Here is a 16,705-nt window from a genome sequence, read left to right as displayed (position 1 = left end):
GATTGTGGAACCCACTTGTAGCGCTGTAGTGTACACACCTGTCATGATTTTTGGGGTACCCAGCACTGTTCATAACCTTGTAACCTACCTCCAGCGTGAAAGAGTCTTGTTTGTGCTAATTGGATGTCAGCTCCCTAACACCACCAGCCTTTCAGCCACTCATGCACTCTCTCTGGGTCTATGCCGGCCGTCTGCCTTGCAGGTTAATAATAGGTGCATCCAGTCTCTGAGTCCCTTGGAAGCATTCCCCTGTGATATCCTTGACGTTCACCAAGATCTCAGATCCTCTGCCCCAAAGGATCAGTGTACCCCAATTTGCTAGTTTTACTTCAAATCACAGCTCCTGCAAACCACACAAAAAATATAATAAAACAAGAGAAAGGTTCTTTAAGAAAGAAGAGAGATTCAACTAAAAACAAGAGAGAGTGGTGGAAACAAATGGTTATAATATAAAACAAAATAATAAAATGTGAACTAGAACCTACACTAACTAGTTACCTTTCCGATTGAATAAAGTAGGTTTCCCTGCCAAAGTTCAGTCTGTTGCAGAGCTGGTTGGCTTCACAGGACCCAGGATCCAAATTTCCATGAAAAACACCCCTGCTACACAACTGGTTTCCTCAGTGAATGGATCCAGAGTGCCTCTTCTCACTCTGTGTTATACTGAAACAGCCTTTTTTCTCTATTCATAGACAGCACGCTCTCCTGACTGTTGTAATGTTCCTTTTTTACCTCCAACTAGCTTAATGATGGCCCTTTTCTGGATTTCTCAGAGGGTCTCATTTCAATAAATGTTGACATTTAGATAGAAACAGTATGCATCGTATCCGTGACTGAACACAGAAACAAGCATAGAAAAAAGATTTAGGTGCCAGTGCCTAGCTCTCCCAGGGAGGAAGAGGAGCTTGTGGGCCAGCTGGGTCCCCCCTTACCCTGTGATTTCATCTTCATCAGTCCATCTTATCTAAAATGGAGCTGATGATAATAAAAACATTGTTTGTCTGTTTTGTTTATTTAGACTGTAAATTCTTCAGGGCAGGGATCATGTCTTACCATGTATTTGTAACACAATGGGGCCAAAATCTAGGCTGGGGCCTCCAGGGATTACTGTAATATTATTATGAATAATAATAAAGCACATAGGAAATGTCTCTTCTAACATCATTGTGATGGGTTCAGTCACAGAGACCCCCTTGGGACTGTCACCTGATGTGCTGAATTTGCCTCTGAGCCCATTTTCCCTGCCAGCTTGGGACTCCATAACCCTGCCTTATTGAGCCAGACATGCTAGCCAGCTGCAACACAGACCCAGGTCTGGTCCACGCTCCCAAAGCTGCAGACTTTAACCAAAAACTGCTCAGCAGGTCACCTATCTCCAGCACCCAGACACCCAGTTCCCAAAGGGATCCAAACCCCAAATAAATCCATTTTACTCTGTATGAATCTTATACTTATTAAGTATAAAAAGTAGGATTGAAGTGGTTCCAAGTAATAACAGACAGAACAAAGTAAGTTACCAAGCAAAATAAAAAATCTGTGATTGCAGAGCCATTGGCCATTATCTTTGAAAACTCATGGCGATCGAGGGAGGTCCCGGATGACTGGATAAAGGCTAATGTAGTGCCCATCTTTAAAAAAGGGAAGAAGGAGGATCCAGGGAACTACAGGCCAGTCAGCCTCACCTCAGTCCCTGGAAAAAACATGGAGCAGGTCCTCAAGGAATCAATTCTGAAGCACTTAGAGGAGAGGAAAGTGATCAGGAACAGTCAGCATGGATTCACCAAGGGCAAGTCATGCCTGACTAACCTAATTGCCTTCTATGAGGAGATAACTGGGTCTGTGGATGAGGGGAAAGCAGTGGACGTGTTATTCCTTGACTTTAGCAAAGCTTTTGTTACGTCTCCCACAGTATTCTTGCCAGCAAGTTAAAGAAGTATGGGCTGCATGAATGGACTATAAGGTGGATAGAAAGCTGGCTAGATCATCGGGTTCAACGGGTAGTGATCAATGGCTCCATGTCTAGTTGGCAGCCGGTATCAAGCAGAGTGCCTCAAGGGTCGGTCCTGGGGCTGGTTTTGTTCAATATCTTCATTAATGATCTGGAGGATGGTGTGGATTGCACCCTCAGCAAGTTTGCAGATGACACTAAGCTGGGAGGAGTGATAGATACACTGGAGGGTAGGGATAGGATACAGAGGGACCTAGACAAATTAGAGGATTGGGGCAAAGAAATCTGAGGTTCAACAAGGACAAATGCAGAGTTCTGCACTTAGGATGGAAGAATCCCATTCACTGTTACAGACTAGGGACTGAATGGCTTGGAAGCAGTTCTGCAGAAAAGGACCTAGGGGTTACAGTGGACGAGAAGCTGGATATGAGTCAACAGTGTGCCCTTGTTGCCAAGAAGGCTAACAGCATTTTGGGTTGTATAAGTAGGGGCATTGCCAGCAGATCGAAGGACATGATCATTCCCCTCTATTCAACATTGGTGAGGCCTCATTTGGAGTAATGTCTCCAGTTTTGGGCCCCACACTGCAAGAAGGATATGGAAAAATTGGAGATTCCAGCAGAGGGCAACAAAAATGATTAGGGGGGGTGGAGCACATGACTTATGAGGAGAGGCTGAGGGAACTGGGATTGTTTAGTCTGCAGAAGAGAAGAATGAGGGGGGATTTGAGAACTGCTTTCAACTACCTGAAAAGGGGTTCCAAAGAGGATGGATCGAGACTGTTCTCAGTGGTACCAGATGACAGAACAAGGAGTAATGGTCTCAAGTTGCAGTGGAGGAGGTTTAGGTTGGATATTAGGAAAAACTTTTTCACTAGGAGGGTGGTGAAGCACTGGAATGCGTTACCTAGGGAGGTGGTGGAATCTCCTTCCTTAGAGGTTTTTAAGGTCAGGCTTGAGAAAGCCCTGGCTGGGATGATTTAGTTGGGGATTGGTCCTGCTTTGAGCAGGGGGTTGGACTAGATGACCTCCTGAGGTCCCTTCCAACCCCGATATTCTATGAAAACATACAAGTCTAAGTGTAATACATTAAGAAACTGAATACAGGTAAATCTCTTCCTTAGACATGTTCCAATAAGCTTCTTTCACAGACTAGACTTCTTCCTAGTCTGGGCCCAATCCTTTCCCTTGGTACAATCCTTGTTAGTTCCAGCTCAGGTGGTAACTAGGGGACTTCTCATGACTGTCAGCCCCCTTTGTTCTGTTCTACCCCTTTATATTTTTGGCGCAAGGTGGGAATCCTTTGTCTCACTCTGGAAAAATTCTAAATGGAAAAGCACCAGGTTTAAGATGGATTCAAGTATCATGTTACAGGTTCACATGTCCTGTGAGACTTCATTTCCCACTGGATGGCACACAGGTATACAGGAAGGCTTACAAGTAAACAGCCATTTACAACCAATTGTCCTAGTTAATGGGAGCTATCAAGATTCCAAACCACCATTAATGGCCCACACTTTGCATAATTACAATAGACCTCAGAGTTATATTTCATATTTATAGTTTCAGATACAAGAATGATACATTCATACAAATAGGATGAACACACTCAGTAGATTATAAGCTTTGCAATGATACCTTACATATTCCAGTTACATTATATTTACACTCATTAGCATATTTCCATAAAACATATGGAGTCCAACATCACAATCATTTCAATGAAATGTTGACCAAGTGCTGAAAGTCACTAGCTGACCCAGCACGCTGATCAGTTAAGCATTAATGATCTCTACTAGGAAAGGCCTCATGGAGACGGATTGTACTTAATTGCCTATATGCAGTTTTATTGTAGTCGTATCAGTCCAAGGATATTAGAGAGACAAGGTGGGTGATGTAATGTCTTTTCATTAGACCAACTTCTGGTGATGAGAGAGACAAGCTTTTGAGCCTTACACAGCTCTTCCTCAGCTCTGGGAAAGGTACTCAGTGTCACAGGTGTCTTCAGGTGTCACTCTTAATTGCCTAAGCAGACTGGGGGGGTTGATGAGCTCAAGAACTAATTATCCCACCAGCTGGGAAGGACAGTTAAAAGAGCAGGAAAGATTTGCAAAGGGGAAAGGCTAGTAGAGCTCAGAGGAAGAAAGGTCTCAGGGTGGTGAGATCTCTCTGGTGCTGCCATCCCTGCCCCCTGGAAAGGGCTGAGGGTTAGGAAAAGCTGTAAATAGACCTGCTGCACAGGATTGTGATGGTGCTTTGGTGAAGGCAGTAAATAAAACGCTCAGAGGTGATAAGCCAGTGGCTCTCAAACTTTTTTTACTGGTGACCCCTTTCACATAGCAAGTCTCTGAGTGTGCTCCCCCCTTATAAATTAAAAAACACTTTATATATTTAACACCATTATAAATGCTGGAGGCAAAGCGGGGTTGGGGTGGAGGTTGACAGCTTGCGACCCCCCATGTAATAACCTCGCAACCCCCTGAGGGGTCCCGAACCCCTGTGGTAAGAGGTTTTGGGTACTTTTTTGGTTGGTTGTGAGGAACTCCAAGGCAGGAGAGGAGCCTGCCCTGTAAGAAATGCAGCGGTGACTGAAGGTAATTTATATAACTTCTCTGTGACCCTCACAGTTCAGATATTCACTTATGACAATAGGTACATCTCAAAACTTGCCTTACACATCCCAGTAGCAATCTTAACTCAGACCCACCGAAGGTACTTATCAATAAAGCTAAGATTTTGGCATGGGTATTTTTAGTAAAACACAGACAGGACGCAGACAATAAACAACATGTCGCAGAAGCCCGACCCCAGCTGCCCAGGGCTGACAGCGGGAGCCCTGCCACCTGGGGCTGAAGTTGCAGAGGTCACACAAAATCATGGACTCGTAGCCTTACTTATAAACTCTTTCAATGCACATGGCTTTAATACATGAATGTCTTTGATTATACACTCTACCGATTCTGTCTTGTAGCTGTTGAAAGAGTTGATTTCAGTGGGAGTTGGTGTTTTTGAAAGTCTCACCTACTGCCTGTCTGCATCTTCAGGTGCCTACAGCCCAGATCTGCAGAGATATTTAAGCACCTTACACCAATTGAAATTAGTAGGCATTAGGAACCTAAATAACTTTGAGGATCTGGCCCTAGATATCTTTTAAAATCTGGCCCTAAGAGCCTGATCCTACAAAAACTTATGGCACTAAGCACTAGTGATCTCCCACAGCTGGTATCTTGGATGAAACTCTAGGGGCATGAGTCCCAATTCTGCAGCCCCTGCAGTGCTTGGGGGACCCACCCACAGGTCACTGGCAAGGCATTAAGAAAGGAAGTGGTTTCCAAATAGTTTGATTTAAAATATATGTATTTGTTATGTTTAGGTCTATCTATGTATCTTTTAGGGTGAAATACACTCCTGTGCAGGGGGCAGAACAAGATCCATGCACCATTTAAATTCCAAATTCCACTGAAGCCCTGTTTTGGGGGCTTATAATGGACTTAAGTGTCACATATGCCTTGTGGTGACCTTTTGCACAGGGGTGAATTTCATTCTTCATGATTTTGATCCTTGATCATCTCTGCTTTATCAGCAAATTATTTAGGGCTAGATCCTCAGCTGATGTAAATCGGCATAGCTCCATAGACCTAGATGTAGCTATGTCGATTTACATCAGCTAAGTGAGAATCAGGCCCTCAAATTTCGTAAACTAATACAGCTGGAAGGGACCTTGAGAGGTCATCTAGTCCAGCCCCCTGCACTGAGGCAGGACCAAGTATATCTAGACCATCCTTGACAGGTGTTTGTCTAGCCTCTTCTTAAAAACCTGCAATGACGAGGATTCTACAACCTCCCTTGGTAACCTGTTCTTGGGCTTCACTATCCTTTATAGTTAGAAACATTTTCCTAATATCCTAATATCCAACTCGGCGGCCTCTAATATCCAACCTTAATCTCCCATGCTGTTGGAGAACAATTGATCACCCTCTTTATAAGAACCTTTTACATATTTGAAGACTGTTATTGTATTCTCCTGCAACCTTCTCTTCTCTAGATTAAAAAGCTAATTCTTAACCTTTCCTTATAGGTCAGGTTTTCTCAACTTCATATCAAGTTTGTTGCTTGCCTCTGAACTCTCCCAATTTGCCCACGTCTTTTTTACTTTCTTTCACTATAGATCACTTGGAGCACTAAAGAGAAAAGGATCCATATTCTTCATAATATTAAGCAAGAAACTTGAGGATCTAGCACAGGGGTCGGCAACCTTTCAGAAGTGGTGTGCCGAGTCTTCATTTATTCACTCTAATTTAAGGTTTTGCATGCCAGTCATACATTTTAACGTTTTTAGAAGGTCTCTTTCTAGAAATCTATAATATATAACTAAACTATTGTTGTATGTGAAGTAAATAAGGTTTTTAAAATATTTAAGAAGCTTCATTTAAAATTAAATTAAAATGCAGAGCCCCCCCCCGGACCAGTGGCCAGGACCCGGGCAGTGTGAGTGCCACTGAAAATCAGCTCGTGTGCTGCCTTCAGCATGCGTGCCATAGGTTGCCTACCGCTGATCTAGCACATACCACTAGTTTTATTTTTTCAGGACAGAACAGCTGCAGCTTATGACACAGTATTTCCAAGGCTCTGCTTACAGTGTTGGCTGTCTTATATGTTCCCAAGACTCACCTGAAGGAGATGCCATGTGAGTTAGTCACTGGCAAAGAAACGTTAATTTATAACATAGCTAATTGAAACTGAAACTATACAGAAAATATTTATAACTTTATTGGGCTTGTAAGAAAAATGGATCTTGGGATAATGTGAAAGGAGAAGTCAATCTCCATTGCAAATGATTAATTCTGGTTCTGTAATTTCTGACCAATTTTCTATAAAGGGGAGTTAAAATTATCTTTCAGTGATCCCTTGTCCGTTGGAAACTGAGACTGGATGAACTGTTTTGGAATAAACAAACATCAATCCAAACTTCTGCCCAGAACTCAACCCCTGAGGTCGATCAAGTATGAATCTATGTACATTTGGATTGTTATAGACCCTATTTTGATAATGAAAATTATAGTCAACACAGTTAAACTAATTTGGCTTGTGATCCTATCCAATCTCATATATATATATATATATAAAATCTGCAGGCTGTGCTGGATGCAGCAAACTCGGTGGCTAGGTCCATAGCTTCTGCAGTGGCCATGAACAGGAGCTCTTGGCTGCAATCCTCAGGGTTTCCACAAGAGGTCCAACAGACTTTACAGGACCTGCCCTTTGAAGGGTGTTTGCTGTTTTGGGAGAACACTTACTCTAAGCTCTGTGGCTTGAAGGACGTTAGGGCAGCTCTAAGGTATTTGGGCTTGTACACTCCAGGCCCTTCCAGAAAGCACTTCCATCCACAGCAAATCCACTGTTACTCTGCCCCTGCTCCACTGCAGGACCTGCAGAGAAAGAAGAATTGGGGCTATAGACATAGACCTCCTCCTCCTTCTGCCTCTGCATCAATGCCTGCTCCATCTAGAAACCCAGGGGGTTCTAAACAGGAATTTTGATGGGATGTCAAGGACAACATGCTAGTTTCCAGGATGCCAGATTCCATTGTCCCCATATTTGCAAACTACCTTTCCCACTTACTCACTGCTTGGTCCCGGATTACCTAAGAGTGCTGTGTATTAAGCATTGTGGAAGTGGGTTATACGCTCCAATTTATTTCTACCCTTCCCACCCATCCTCCCTTTTAATCCCTCTTCATGGACCACTCCCACAAGGAGCTCCTACTCCAGGAAGCCTAATCTCTCCATCAGGTGGGAATTTTAGGCCTGGTCTACACTACGAGTTTAGGTCGAATTTAGCAGCGTTAAATTGAATTAACCCGGCACCCATCCACACAATGAAGCCATTTACTTCAACATAAAGGGCTTTTAAAATCAATTTCTGTACTCCTCCCCAACGAGGGGATTAGTGCTGAAATCGATATCACCGGTTCGAATTACAGTTAGTGTGGACGCAATTCGACGGTATTGGCCTCCAGGAGCTATCCCACAGTGCACCATTGTGACCGCTCTGGACAGCACTTTCAATTCAGATGCACTGGCCAGGTGTACAGGAAAAGCCCCACAAACTTTTGAATCTCATTTCCTGTTTGGCCAGTCGAGCTCATCAGCACAGGTGACCATGCAGAGCTCATCAGCACAGGTAACCATGCAGTCCAAGAATCGAAAAAGAGCTCCAGCATGGACCGTACGGGAGGTACTGGATCTGCTCGCTGTATGGGGAGATGATTCTGTGCTATCAGAACTACGTTCCAAAAGACGAAATGCCAAAACATTTGAAAAAATCTCCAAGGGCATGATGGAGAGAGGCCACAACAGGGACTCAGTACAGTGCTGCGTGAAAGTTAAGGAGCTCAGACAAGCGTATCAGAAAACCAAAGAATCAAATGGATGCTCCGGGGCACAGCTGCAGACATGCCACTTCTATGCTGAGGTGCATGCAATTCTAGGGGGGGGGCACCACCACTACCCCACCCCTGACCGTGGATTCCGAGGAGGGATACTCTCAGCCATTCCTGAGGATTTTGCGGATGGGGAAGATGATGGTGAGGAGGAGGACGAGCTTGAGGAGAGCACACAGCACACCGTTCTCCCCAACAGCCAGGATCTTTTTCTCACCCTGGCTGAAATACCCTCCCAACCCTCCCAAGGCGGTATCCCAGCCCATGAAGCTGTAGAAGGGACCTCTGGTGACTGTACCTTTGTATATATAATACATGGTTTAAAAGCAAGCGTTTTTTAATGATTAATTTGCCCTGAGGATGCATTCTCGGCCAGTACAGCTACTGGAAAAGTCTGTTAACATGTCTGGGGATGGAAGCTCTCCTGGAGGTACTCTAAAAGCCTTTGCAGAAGGTGTCTGAGGAGAGCAGCCTTATTCTGTCCTCCATGGTAGGACACTTTACCACGCCATGCTAGTAGCAAGTAATCTGGTATCATTGCATGACAAAGCCTGGCAGCGTATGGTCCCGGTGTTTGCCGGCATTCAAGCAACATCCATTCTTTATCTCTCTGTGTTATCCTCAGGAGAGTGATATCATTCATGGTAACATGGTTGAAATACAGGAATTTAATTAAGGGGACATTCAGAGGTGGCCGTTCCTACTGGGCTGTTTGCCTGTAGCTGAAAAGAAATCCTCCCCACAGTTAGCCAAGTGGTGGTGGGGAGATCATTGGCGCTGAGCTGTTCGCGTTTGGCTAGCAGGGATCTTCCCTGATACCAGCCACACAGTGGGGGGAGGAGTAAAGCAATCATCCCAGAGAATTGGATGGGAGGGGTTACTTTGGTTTCTTCTGCTGCACATTAACATGAAAACCAGAGAACTCAACGGGCTTTGCTTGGTATGGGAAAGGAGGGCGCTGCTTTTATGAAGGTTGCAGAAGCCGAAAGACTATGGCTTACCATGGCCTCCTGCAAGCCAAATTCTGTTGCCTGGCCATGCGTCTGTGATCTCTAACACCAAAGCCGCAGGCACTCAATATAAGATGCAAAATTCAACCTTGTACTGAAATCACATGTGCTATGTAATGTGAATAGTGTTGTTCAGCATGAAAGAGTATACATTTTACAGAACAATGGGTATCCTTTTAAATACTTCTCTCCCTTTTTTCCCTCCCTTCCGCAGCTGCAAATTTTTCAAGCCTCCCTCCTCCGTCCCGAAGGCTATCTCAGATAAGGCAGGGGAAAAAACGCACACGCGATGAAATGTTCTCTGAGATCATGCAGTTGACCCGCAATGAAAGAGCTCATCTGAATGAGTGGAAGGACACAGTATCACAGTACAGGAAAGCAGCCAATGAACGTGAGGACAGGAGGGACAAACATGAGGACAGGAGGGACGATCGAGATGAGAGGTGGCGGCAGGAAGATCAAAGGAGGCAGGATGCAATGCTGGGGCTACTGCGGGATCAACCGGACATGCTTCGGTGTCTGGTGGAGCTTCAGGAATGGCAGCAGGATCACAGAGTGCCGCTGCAGCCCCTGTTTAACCGCCCTCCCCAAATTCCATAGCCTCCTCACCCAGATGCCCAAGAACTTGCGGGAGGAGGAGGCTCCAGGGACCCAACCACTCCACCCCAGTGGACAGCCCAAGCAACAGAAGGCTGGCATTCAACAAGTTTTGAAGTGGCCTTTTCCTTCCCTCCTTCCCTCCTCCCACACCCCACCTGGGCTACCTTGTCAGTTATCTCCCGATTTTTATAATCAATTAATAAAGAATATATGGTTTTGAAATGATAGTGACTTTATTTCCTGTGCAAGCAAGCTGTGATCGAAGGGGGGAGGGTGGGTGGCTTACAGGGAATGAGTCAACCAAGGGGGCGGGTTTTCATCAAAGAGAAACAAACAGAACTGTCACACTGTACCCTGGCCAGTCATGAAACTGGTTTTCAAAGTTTCTCTGATGCGCAGCGCTTCCTGCTGTGCTCTTCTAATCACCCTGGTGTCTGGCTGCACGTAATCAGCGGACAGGCGATTTGCCTCAACCTCCCATACCGCCATAAATGTCTCCCCCCTACTCTCAAAGAGATTGTGGAGCACACAGCAAGCAGCAATAACAATGGGAATATTGGTTTCGGTGAGGTCTGAGCGAGTCAGTAAAGTGCACCAGTGACACTTTAAACGTCCAAATGCACATTCTACCACCATTCTGCACTTGCTCAGCCTATAGTTGAACAGCACCTGACTACTGTCCAGGCTGCCTGTGTATGACTTCATGAGCCATGGCATTAAGGGGTAGGCTGGGTCCCCAAGGATAACTATAGGCATGTCAACATCCCCAACAGTTATTTTCTGTTCTGGGAAGTAAATCCCTTGCTGCAGCCATTTAAACAGACTAGTGTTCCTGAAGATGCGAGCATCATGAACCCTTCCCGGCCATCCCACGTTGATGTTGGTGAAACATCCCTTGTGATCCACCAGTGCTTGCAGCGCCATTGAAAAGTACCCCTTGCGGTTTATGTACTGGCTGCCCTGGTGGTCCGGTGCCAAGCTGGGGATATGGGTTCCATCTATTGCCCCACCACAGTTAGGGAATCCCATTGCAGCAAAGCCATCTACTATGACCTGCACATTTCCCCGAGTCATTACCTTTGGTAGCAGCAGCTCAGTGATTGCTTTGGCTACTTGCATCACAGTAGTCCCCACAGTAGATTTGCCCACTCCAAATTGATTCCTGACTGACTGGTAGCTCTCTGGCGTTGCAAGCTTCCACAGGGCTATCGCCACTCGCTTCTCAACTGTGAGACCTGCTCTCATCTTGGTATTCTGGCGCTTCAGGGCAGGGGAAAGCAAGTCACAAAGTTCCATGAAAGTGCGCATCGAAAGTTTCGCAGCCACTGGGAATCATCCCACACCTGCAACACTATGCGGTCCCACCACTCTGTGCTTGTTTCCCTGGCCCAGAATTGGCGTTCCACGGCATGAACCTGCCCCATTAACACCATGATCTCCAAAGTGCCGGAGCCCGTGCTTTGAGAGAATTCTGTGTCAATGTCCTCATCACTCTCATCACCGTGCTACCGTCGCCTCCTCCTCACCTGGTTTTTCAGGTTCTGGTTCTGCATAAACTGCACGATAATGCGCGAGGTGTTTACAATGTTCATGACTGCTGCGTTGAGATGAGTGGGCTCTATGCTTGTCACGGTATGGCGTCTGTACTGAAAAAAGGCATGAAACAATTGTCTGCCATTGCTCTGGGGAGGGGCAACTGATGACATAGCTTACAGGGAATTAAAATCAACAAAGGGCGTGGCTTTGCATCAAGGAGAAACACAAACAACTATCACACAGAATGGCCCCCTCAAGGATTGAACTCAAAACCCTGGGTTTAGCAGGCCATTGATTTCACGGAGGGAGGGGAGAGCAAATGAATACAAAACAAATCTGGTCTATTTCTTGTTTTGATCCACTCCATCTATCTTTTACATCTTAGGCTGGCAGCAGAAGGTGCAGTACAACTGCTAGCCATCGTCATCTCCTGGGTGCTCGGCAGAAGATGGCTGAGTCACTCCCATGTCTGTCCAGGGACCCCTGACCGACCTCACTGAGGTCAGCTAAAAGAGCACCCAGGAGTATGATGATGATGGCTACCAGGCGTAATGTACCGTCTGCTGCCAAAAGGCAATGAGTTGCTGCTGTGTAGCAATGCAGTCCCACGTCTGCCAGCACTCAGGAGACATACGGTGACAGTCAGCTGAGCGGGCTCCATGCTTGCCATGGTATGGCATCTGCACAGGCAACCCAGGAAAAAAGGCGTGAAAAGATTATCTGCCGTTGCTTTGACGGAGTGAGGGAGAGGGGGGCCTGACAACATGTACCCAGAACCACCTGCAACAATGTTTTTTGCCCCATCAGGCATTGGGATGTCAACCCAGAATTCCAATGGCTGGGGGGGACTGCGGGAACTATGGGATAGCTACCCACGGTGCAACGCTCCAGAAGTCGATGCTAGCCTCGGCACTATGGATGCACACCGCCGAATTAATGTGCTTAGGGTGGACGCATTCACTCGACTTTATACAATCTGTTGCCAAAAATCGAATTCTGTAAAATCGGAGTAATTTCGTAGTGTAGACATACCCTAGAGGAGGTTCCCCAGTGTCTCAAAGGGAAGGGGTTCTATTCCAATTATTTCCTGATTCCATAAGAAAAGGACCAATTTTTGACCTGCACTACTCAGCAAATATCTCAAAAGGATAAAGTTTCACATAGTCACCCTGGCTTCCATTATTCTCTTCCTGGAGACTGGTATGCTGTTCTTGATTTAAGAGACACCTACTTTTATGTGGCAAATTTATCAAGGTTGCAGAAAGTTTCTCGGGTTCATAGTGAAGGACACTCATTATCAGTTCACTGTGCTGCTTTTCAGCCTTTTAGCAGCTCCCCAGGTTTTCACAAAATGTATGTCTGTGGTAGCGGTGTCCCTGAGGAGATGAGGAGTACAGTTCTACCCTTATCTGAATGACTGGCTAGTCAAGGACTGGTCCAGGGCTCAGGTTCTCTCCAGTGTTTAACTCATCTAGTCAGCCTTCAAAGCTCTAGATCTATTGATCAATGTAGACAAACCTACCCTTTGTCCAGTGCAGAGGATAGAGTTTATAGGAGCAGCATTGGTCTCTACTCAGGCCAGAGCTTTCCTTCCAGACACAAGATTCCAAACAATTCAATCTCTTGTGGCAGATCTCAAAGCTTACCCAATCACAACAGCTCAAAACCTGTCTGAGACTCCTGTGGCATATGGCTCCATACACTGATGTTGTCCAACATGCCAGGCTGCACCTCTAGCCTCTCTTTATTCACCAGATCACCACCATATGAACATTGTGCTCATTCTGCCCTCACGGGTACTTTCTGCACTAGACTAGTGGACAAACCCACTCAATGTTTGTGCAGGCATTCCCATTGTCCGCCCTCAGCCTTTATAGACCTCTTCCCCCTGGGGTAGGAAGCTCATCTTGGTCCCCCCTAAATTCAAGGTCACCTCAAGGGTTCTGTCTCTTCATATCAATGTCAGAGACCTAAGACTGTCTGCCTTGCCTGTCAGGCCTTTCTTCCGCATGTCAAGGGGAAAAGCCTGTTTGTTCTCACAGACAACACTGCAGCAATGTTTTACCTGAAAAGGCAGGAGAGAGCTCACTCTTCCCTGCTTTGTCAGGAAGAAATTCACCTATGGAACTTTTGTATTGCTAGTTGAATCAGTCTTGAAGCCTCTTACCTTCCAGGGGTGCAGAATGAGCTGGCAGACCACCTAAGCAGATCATTTGTGAGTCACCAGGAGGATCTCTTCTCCTGGACACAGCCAGATGCATTTCTCAATAGTCAGGGAATTCCCAGACAGACCTATTTGAAAACAAGGCAAATAGGAAATGCCAAAAAAATTTCTCCCTACAAGGCCACAGTCCACACAGACACTTTCCGGCTACTCTGGACAAATGAGCTCTGCTATGCATTTCTCCCAACCTCACTTCTACACAGAGTGCTGCTAAAGATCAAACAGGACCAGGCCTGAGTTATATTAATAGCCCCAATGTGGACGTGCCAGCACTGGTTCTCCACTCTATTGGATCTGTCAGTGGCAGCCCCAATTTTGTTTCCATAACACCTGGACTCAATCTCCCAAGATCATGGTTGGCCGCTCCACCCAAAACTGCAGGCCCTTCACTTAACAGCCTGGAGGCTCCATGGCTAAATCCTAGGGAGAAGTCTTTCTCAGAGCAATAATAGAAAGCCTTCTACCAGAGCTGCTTACATGTAAAAATGGAGGCAATGATGAACAATTAGTAACTGTTTTTTCTCTGTAATCCGTTACTTAAGAATAAATATGCTGGCTTAGAATGAGCAGTGTGGTAACTAGAGACACTTACACTGTTTATCATCTCTGAGGATAAAGGCAAAGCAAGCCTGCTTAGGCAGTCTGTGTCTTGCTGGGGATAACAGTGTAGGCAGGAAACTGTGCACCCTGGAAATACTCCAGTTTGGGGCAGGGACAAATGTGGGTCTCCAGCCAAGAGAGGTGACAGCTGGGAGCTGGAAGTCTGACAGTAAGTGCCCTTGCTGGACTGCAGAGGGGGAAGGCAGGTGCAGTTGCCCTGAACTCTGACAGCATGTATAGCTGTTCTTTTGTGCTTAGTGTTTTAATATGGCACATGCCAGCAACCACCTTGCTTCATCACCAGATATAGTCTGACCTTCTTGGTAAATAGCAAGTGATTATTTTTGATGAAAAAGGTAAAAATCAATGCATACGACTCAGAAATGTTTATTCCCACCGGCCTGAGGTGGTCATTGTGACGCTGACAGGCCAGGTACCAGCACTTGCCAAGGCTGCAGGCATTAGCTAAGAACTGCCAAACTCATAGCTGGAGATGAGACCAGTTCACTTATGTGTAGGTGTTGCTCAAAATAAGTATTAATCTTAGGAGACTGTATTTTGTGTTTAGACTCTATAGCGTGTTTGTGAATTGCTGCATCTTAATTGTAATGTCTGTATTCCATGCTATAAGGAAATATGTACGTTTTGCTTTATAGCTTTGAAAATGTGTGACCTAAGCTTCTGAACTCAGATGGGAAGAGTGTTTCCCTGCTGTCCAGAAAAACTTATCAAAATCAGATGGGCCATTCAGGACATTGCAATACAAAGTATTGGTGAATGGCTCTATTGCACCTTGAAAATGTTACATGGAAAGAAGCTCATCCAATGGACTTGAAGACTGAATGAAGGAAATAAAAACAAAGACACAGGAAAATTTGTCAATGCTTTGCTGTTTAAACTAGAGATGCCCTGAAGGACACCATGAATAGATAGATCACTACAGCTCCGTCACTCTTAGAATGTAGATTGCAACTCATTTGTGTGTATATGTTTGCTTTCTTTAACCTGAAAATAACTCTCTTATTTCTCTTTCCTAGTTAATGAACCTTTAGTGTATTATAAGATTGGCTACAGGCATTGTCTTTAGTACCTGTGATCTGGAGTAAGTGACTGGTCTCTTGGGACTGGAAGCAACTTGAATATTTTGTGATTTTTGAGGTAAATGATCATTTATCACAAAATCCAGTTTGTCTGGGTGGCAAGGTAGACGGGAGAGTCTAAGGGAACTGCGGGACTATGGGAGATGCGGGCGGCCCTGCAAATGTAAACAAATGATCTAGCGGCCTGCCAGTGGGTTGCCCTGACAGGCCGTGTGCAGCCTGCAGGCCGCAGGTTGCCCACCACTGGTGTAAGCTCTGTGGCCTGAGACCCTAGAGCAGAAGCAGCTCACTATTGAGCCCTATTGGTGAACATGGAGAAGAGTGGCCCAGAGATGCTTAAGAACTCCAGGTGGACAGCTGCTCCATATGGAAGGGAGCTATCTACTAGCATCTGCTGATGAGCAAAGTGAAATAACTGAATGGGCCAGACCTCATTTGCATTTCAGTTATGTGACAGTCTGGGGCATTTGGGTCAAAATTCACAAAGTTTTAAGTCTGGGAGAAATAAAACTCTATTATCCCTGTTGGATAATGAATGGGCTAATAAAATGTACCAAAAGTGTCTGGGGTAAGCGGTCACCCTGTCCTAAACCGCAGTCTGGACAAAGCAGGGGGGTAGGGAGTGAGTGTATAAATAATTCAATTTATTTATTTTCTGGGGCAAGTATATTCTTGGTGGTAAGCATTCTGCTTAGGCTCACATATGCCACTAATTTCCTCTCTGAAGACTTCACAAAGATGTGGCACAGAAGAAGCTTTCATGAACAAGAGACGGCTTTGAGGTGGGCGAAGATGCAGAGGCAGCTGTTGCTGAAGCCACAGAGGGCAATACTATAACTGAAGAATCCTGATGAGGGCTTTACTACCCAGAAATCTAAGCTATCATCGCTACATCTGTGTCTTGTGGTAAAAGCCCCCAGAGCAGACCAGGCTGCACTTTGTCTTAATGGCTAGAGATGGAGCTACATAAACTCTGGACCCTACCAACCTCAAACAACAACAGTGAGTAAGGGAGGCATGCAGTGAAGAGGTGGGAGGAGGGAAGTGGCTATTGCAGGAATACATTGCCTTACTGGACACTCACACCAGGAGAGGAGGACTTTGTTAGACAGTTGCAGGACACCTGGAGGCAGGAGATAGTTTAATTACCCAAGCCCCTGATGTGATATTCCATTAGCCATTTAGTCTGCATGCGGGCTTCCCTCTGAGTTGTATCAGAGCAATCAGGGGACAATGTCTAAACTTC

At 45.6% G+C, this 16,705-nt stretch overlaps 1 protein-coding gene across 1 annotated transcript; it reads right to left on the bottom strand.

The window, feature by feature from the left end:
- Positions 1-10,237: 10,237 nt before the first annotated feature.
- LOC135983830 (uncharacterized) lies at positions 10,238-13,981 on the bottom strand. Its single transcript, XM_065597306.1, has 2 exons — positions 13,703-13,981; positions 10,238-11,645 (listed from the first exon to the last, which is right to left on the bottom strand). Exon 2 carries the CDS (start codon positions 11,305-11,307, stop codon positions 10,342-10,344), a length of 966 nt encoding a protein of 321 aa, XP_065453378.1. The 5' UTR covers positions 11,308-11,645; positions 13,703-13,981; the 3' UTR covers positions 10,238-10,341.
- Between the last annotated feature and the right edge of the window lie 2,724 nt (positions 13,982-16,705).

The sequence above is a fragment of the Chrysemys picta genome, chromosome 1 (assembly GCF_011386835.1).
Source record: "Chrysemys picta bellii isolate R12L10 chromosome 1, ASM1138683v2, whole genome shotgun sequence".
In the NCBI taxonomy this organism is placed as follows: Eukaryota; Metazoa; Chordata; order Testudines; family Emydidae; genus Chrysemys; species Chrysemys picta.
This window is presented reverse-complemented; position numbering and strand designations above follow the sequence as displayed.

Excerpts from the sequence above, each read along its gene's own strand:
- LOC135983830 (XM_065597306.1), bottom strand. The coding sequence starts at position 11,307 with ATGCGCACTTTCATGGAACTTTGTGACTTGCTTTCCCCTGCCCTGAAG.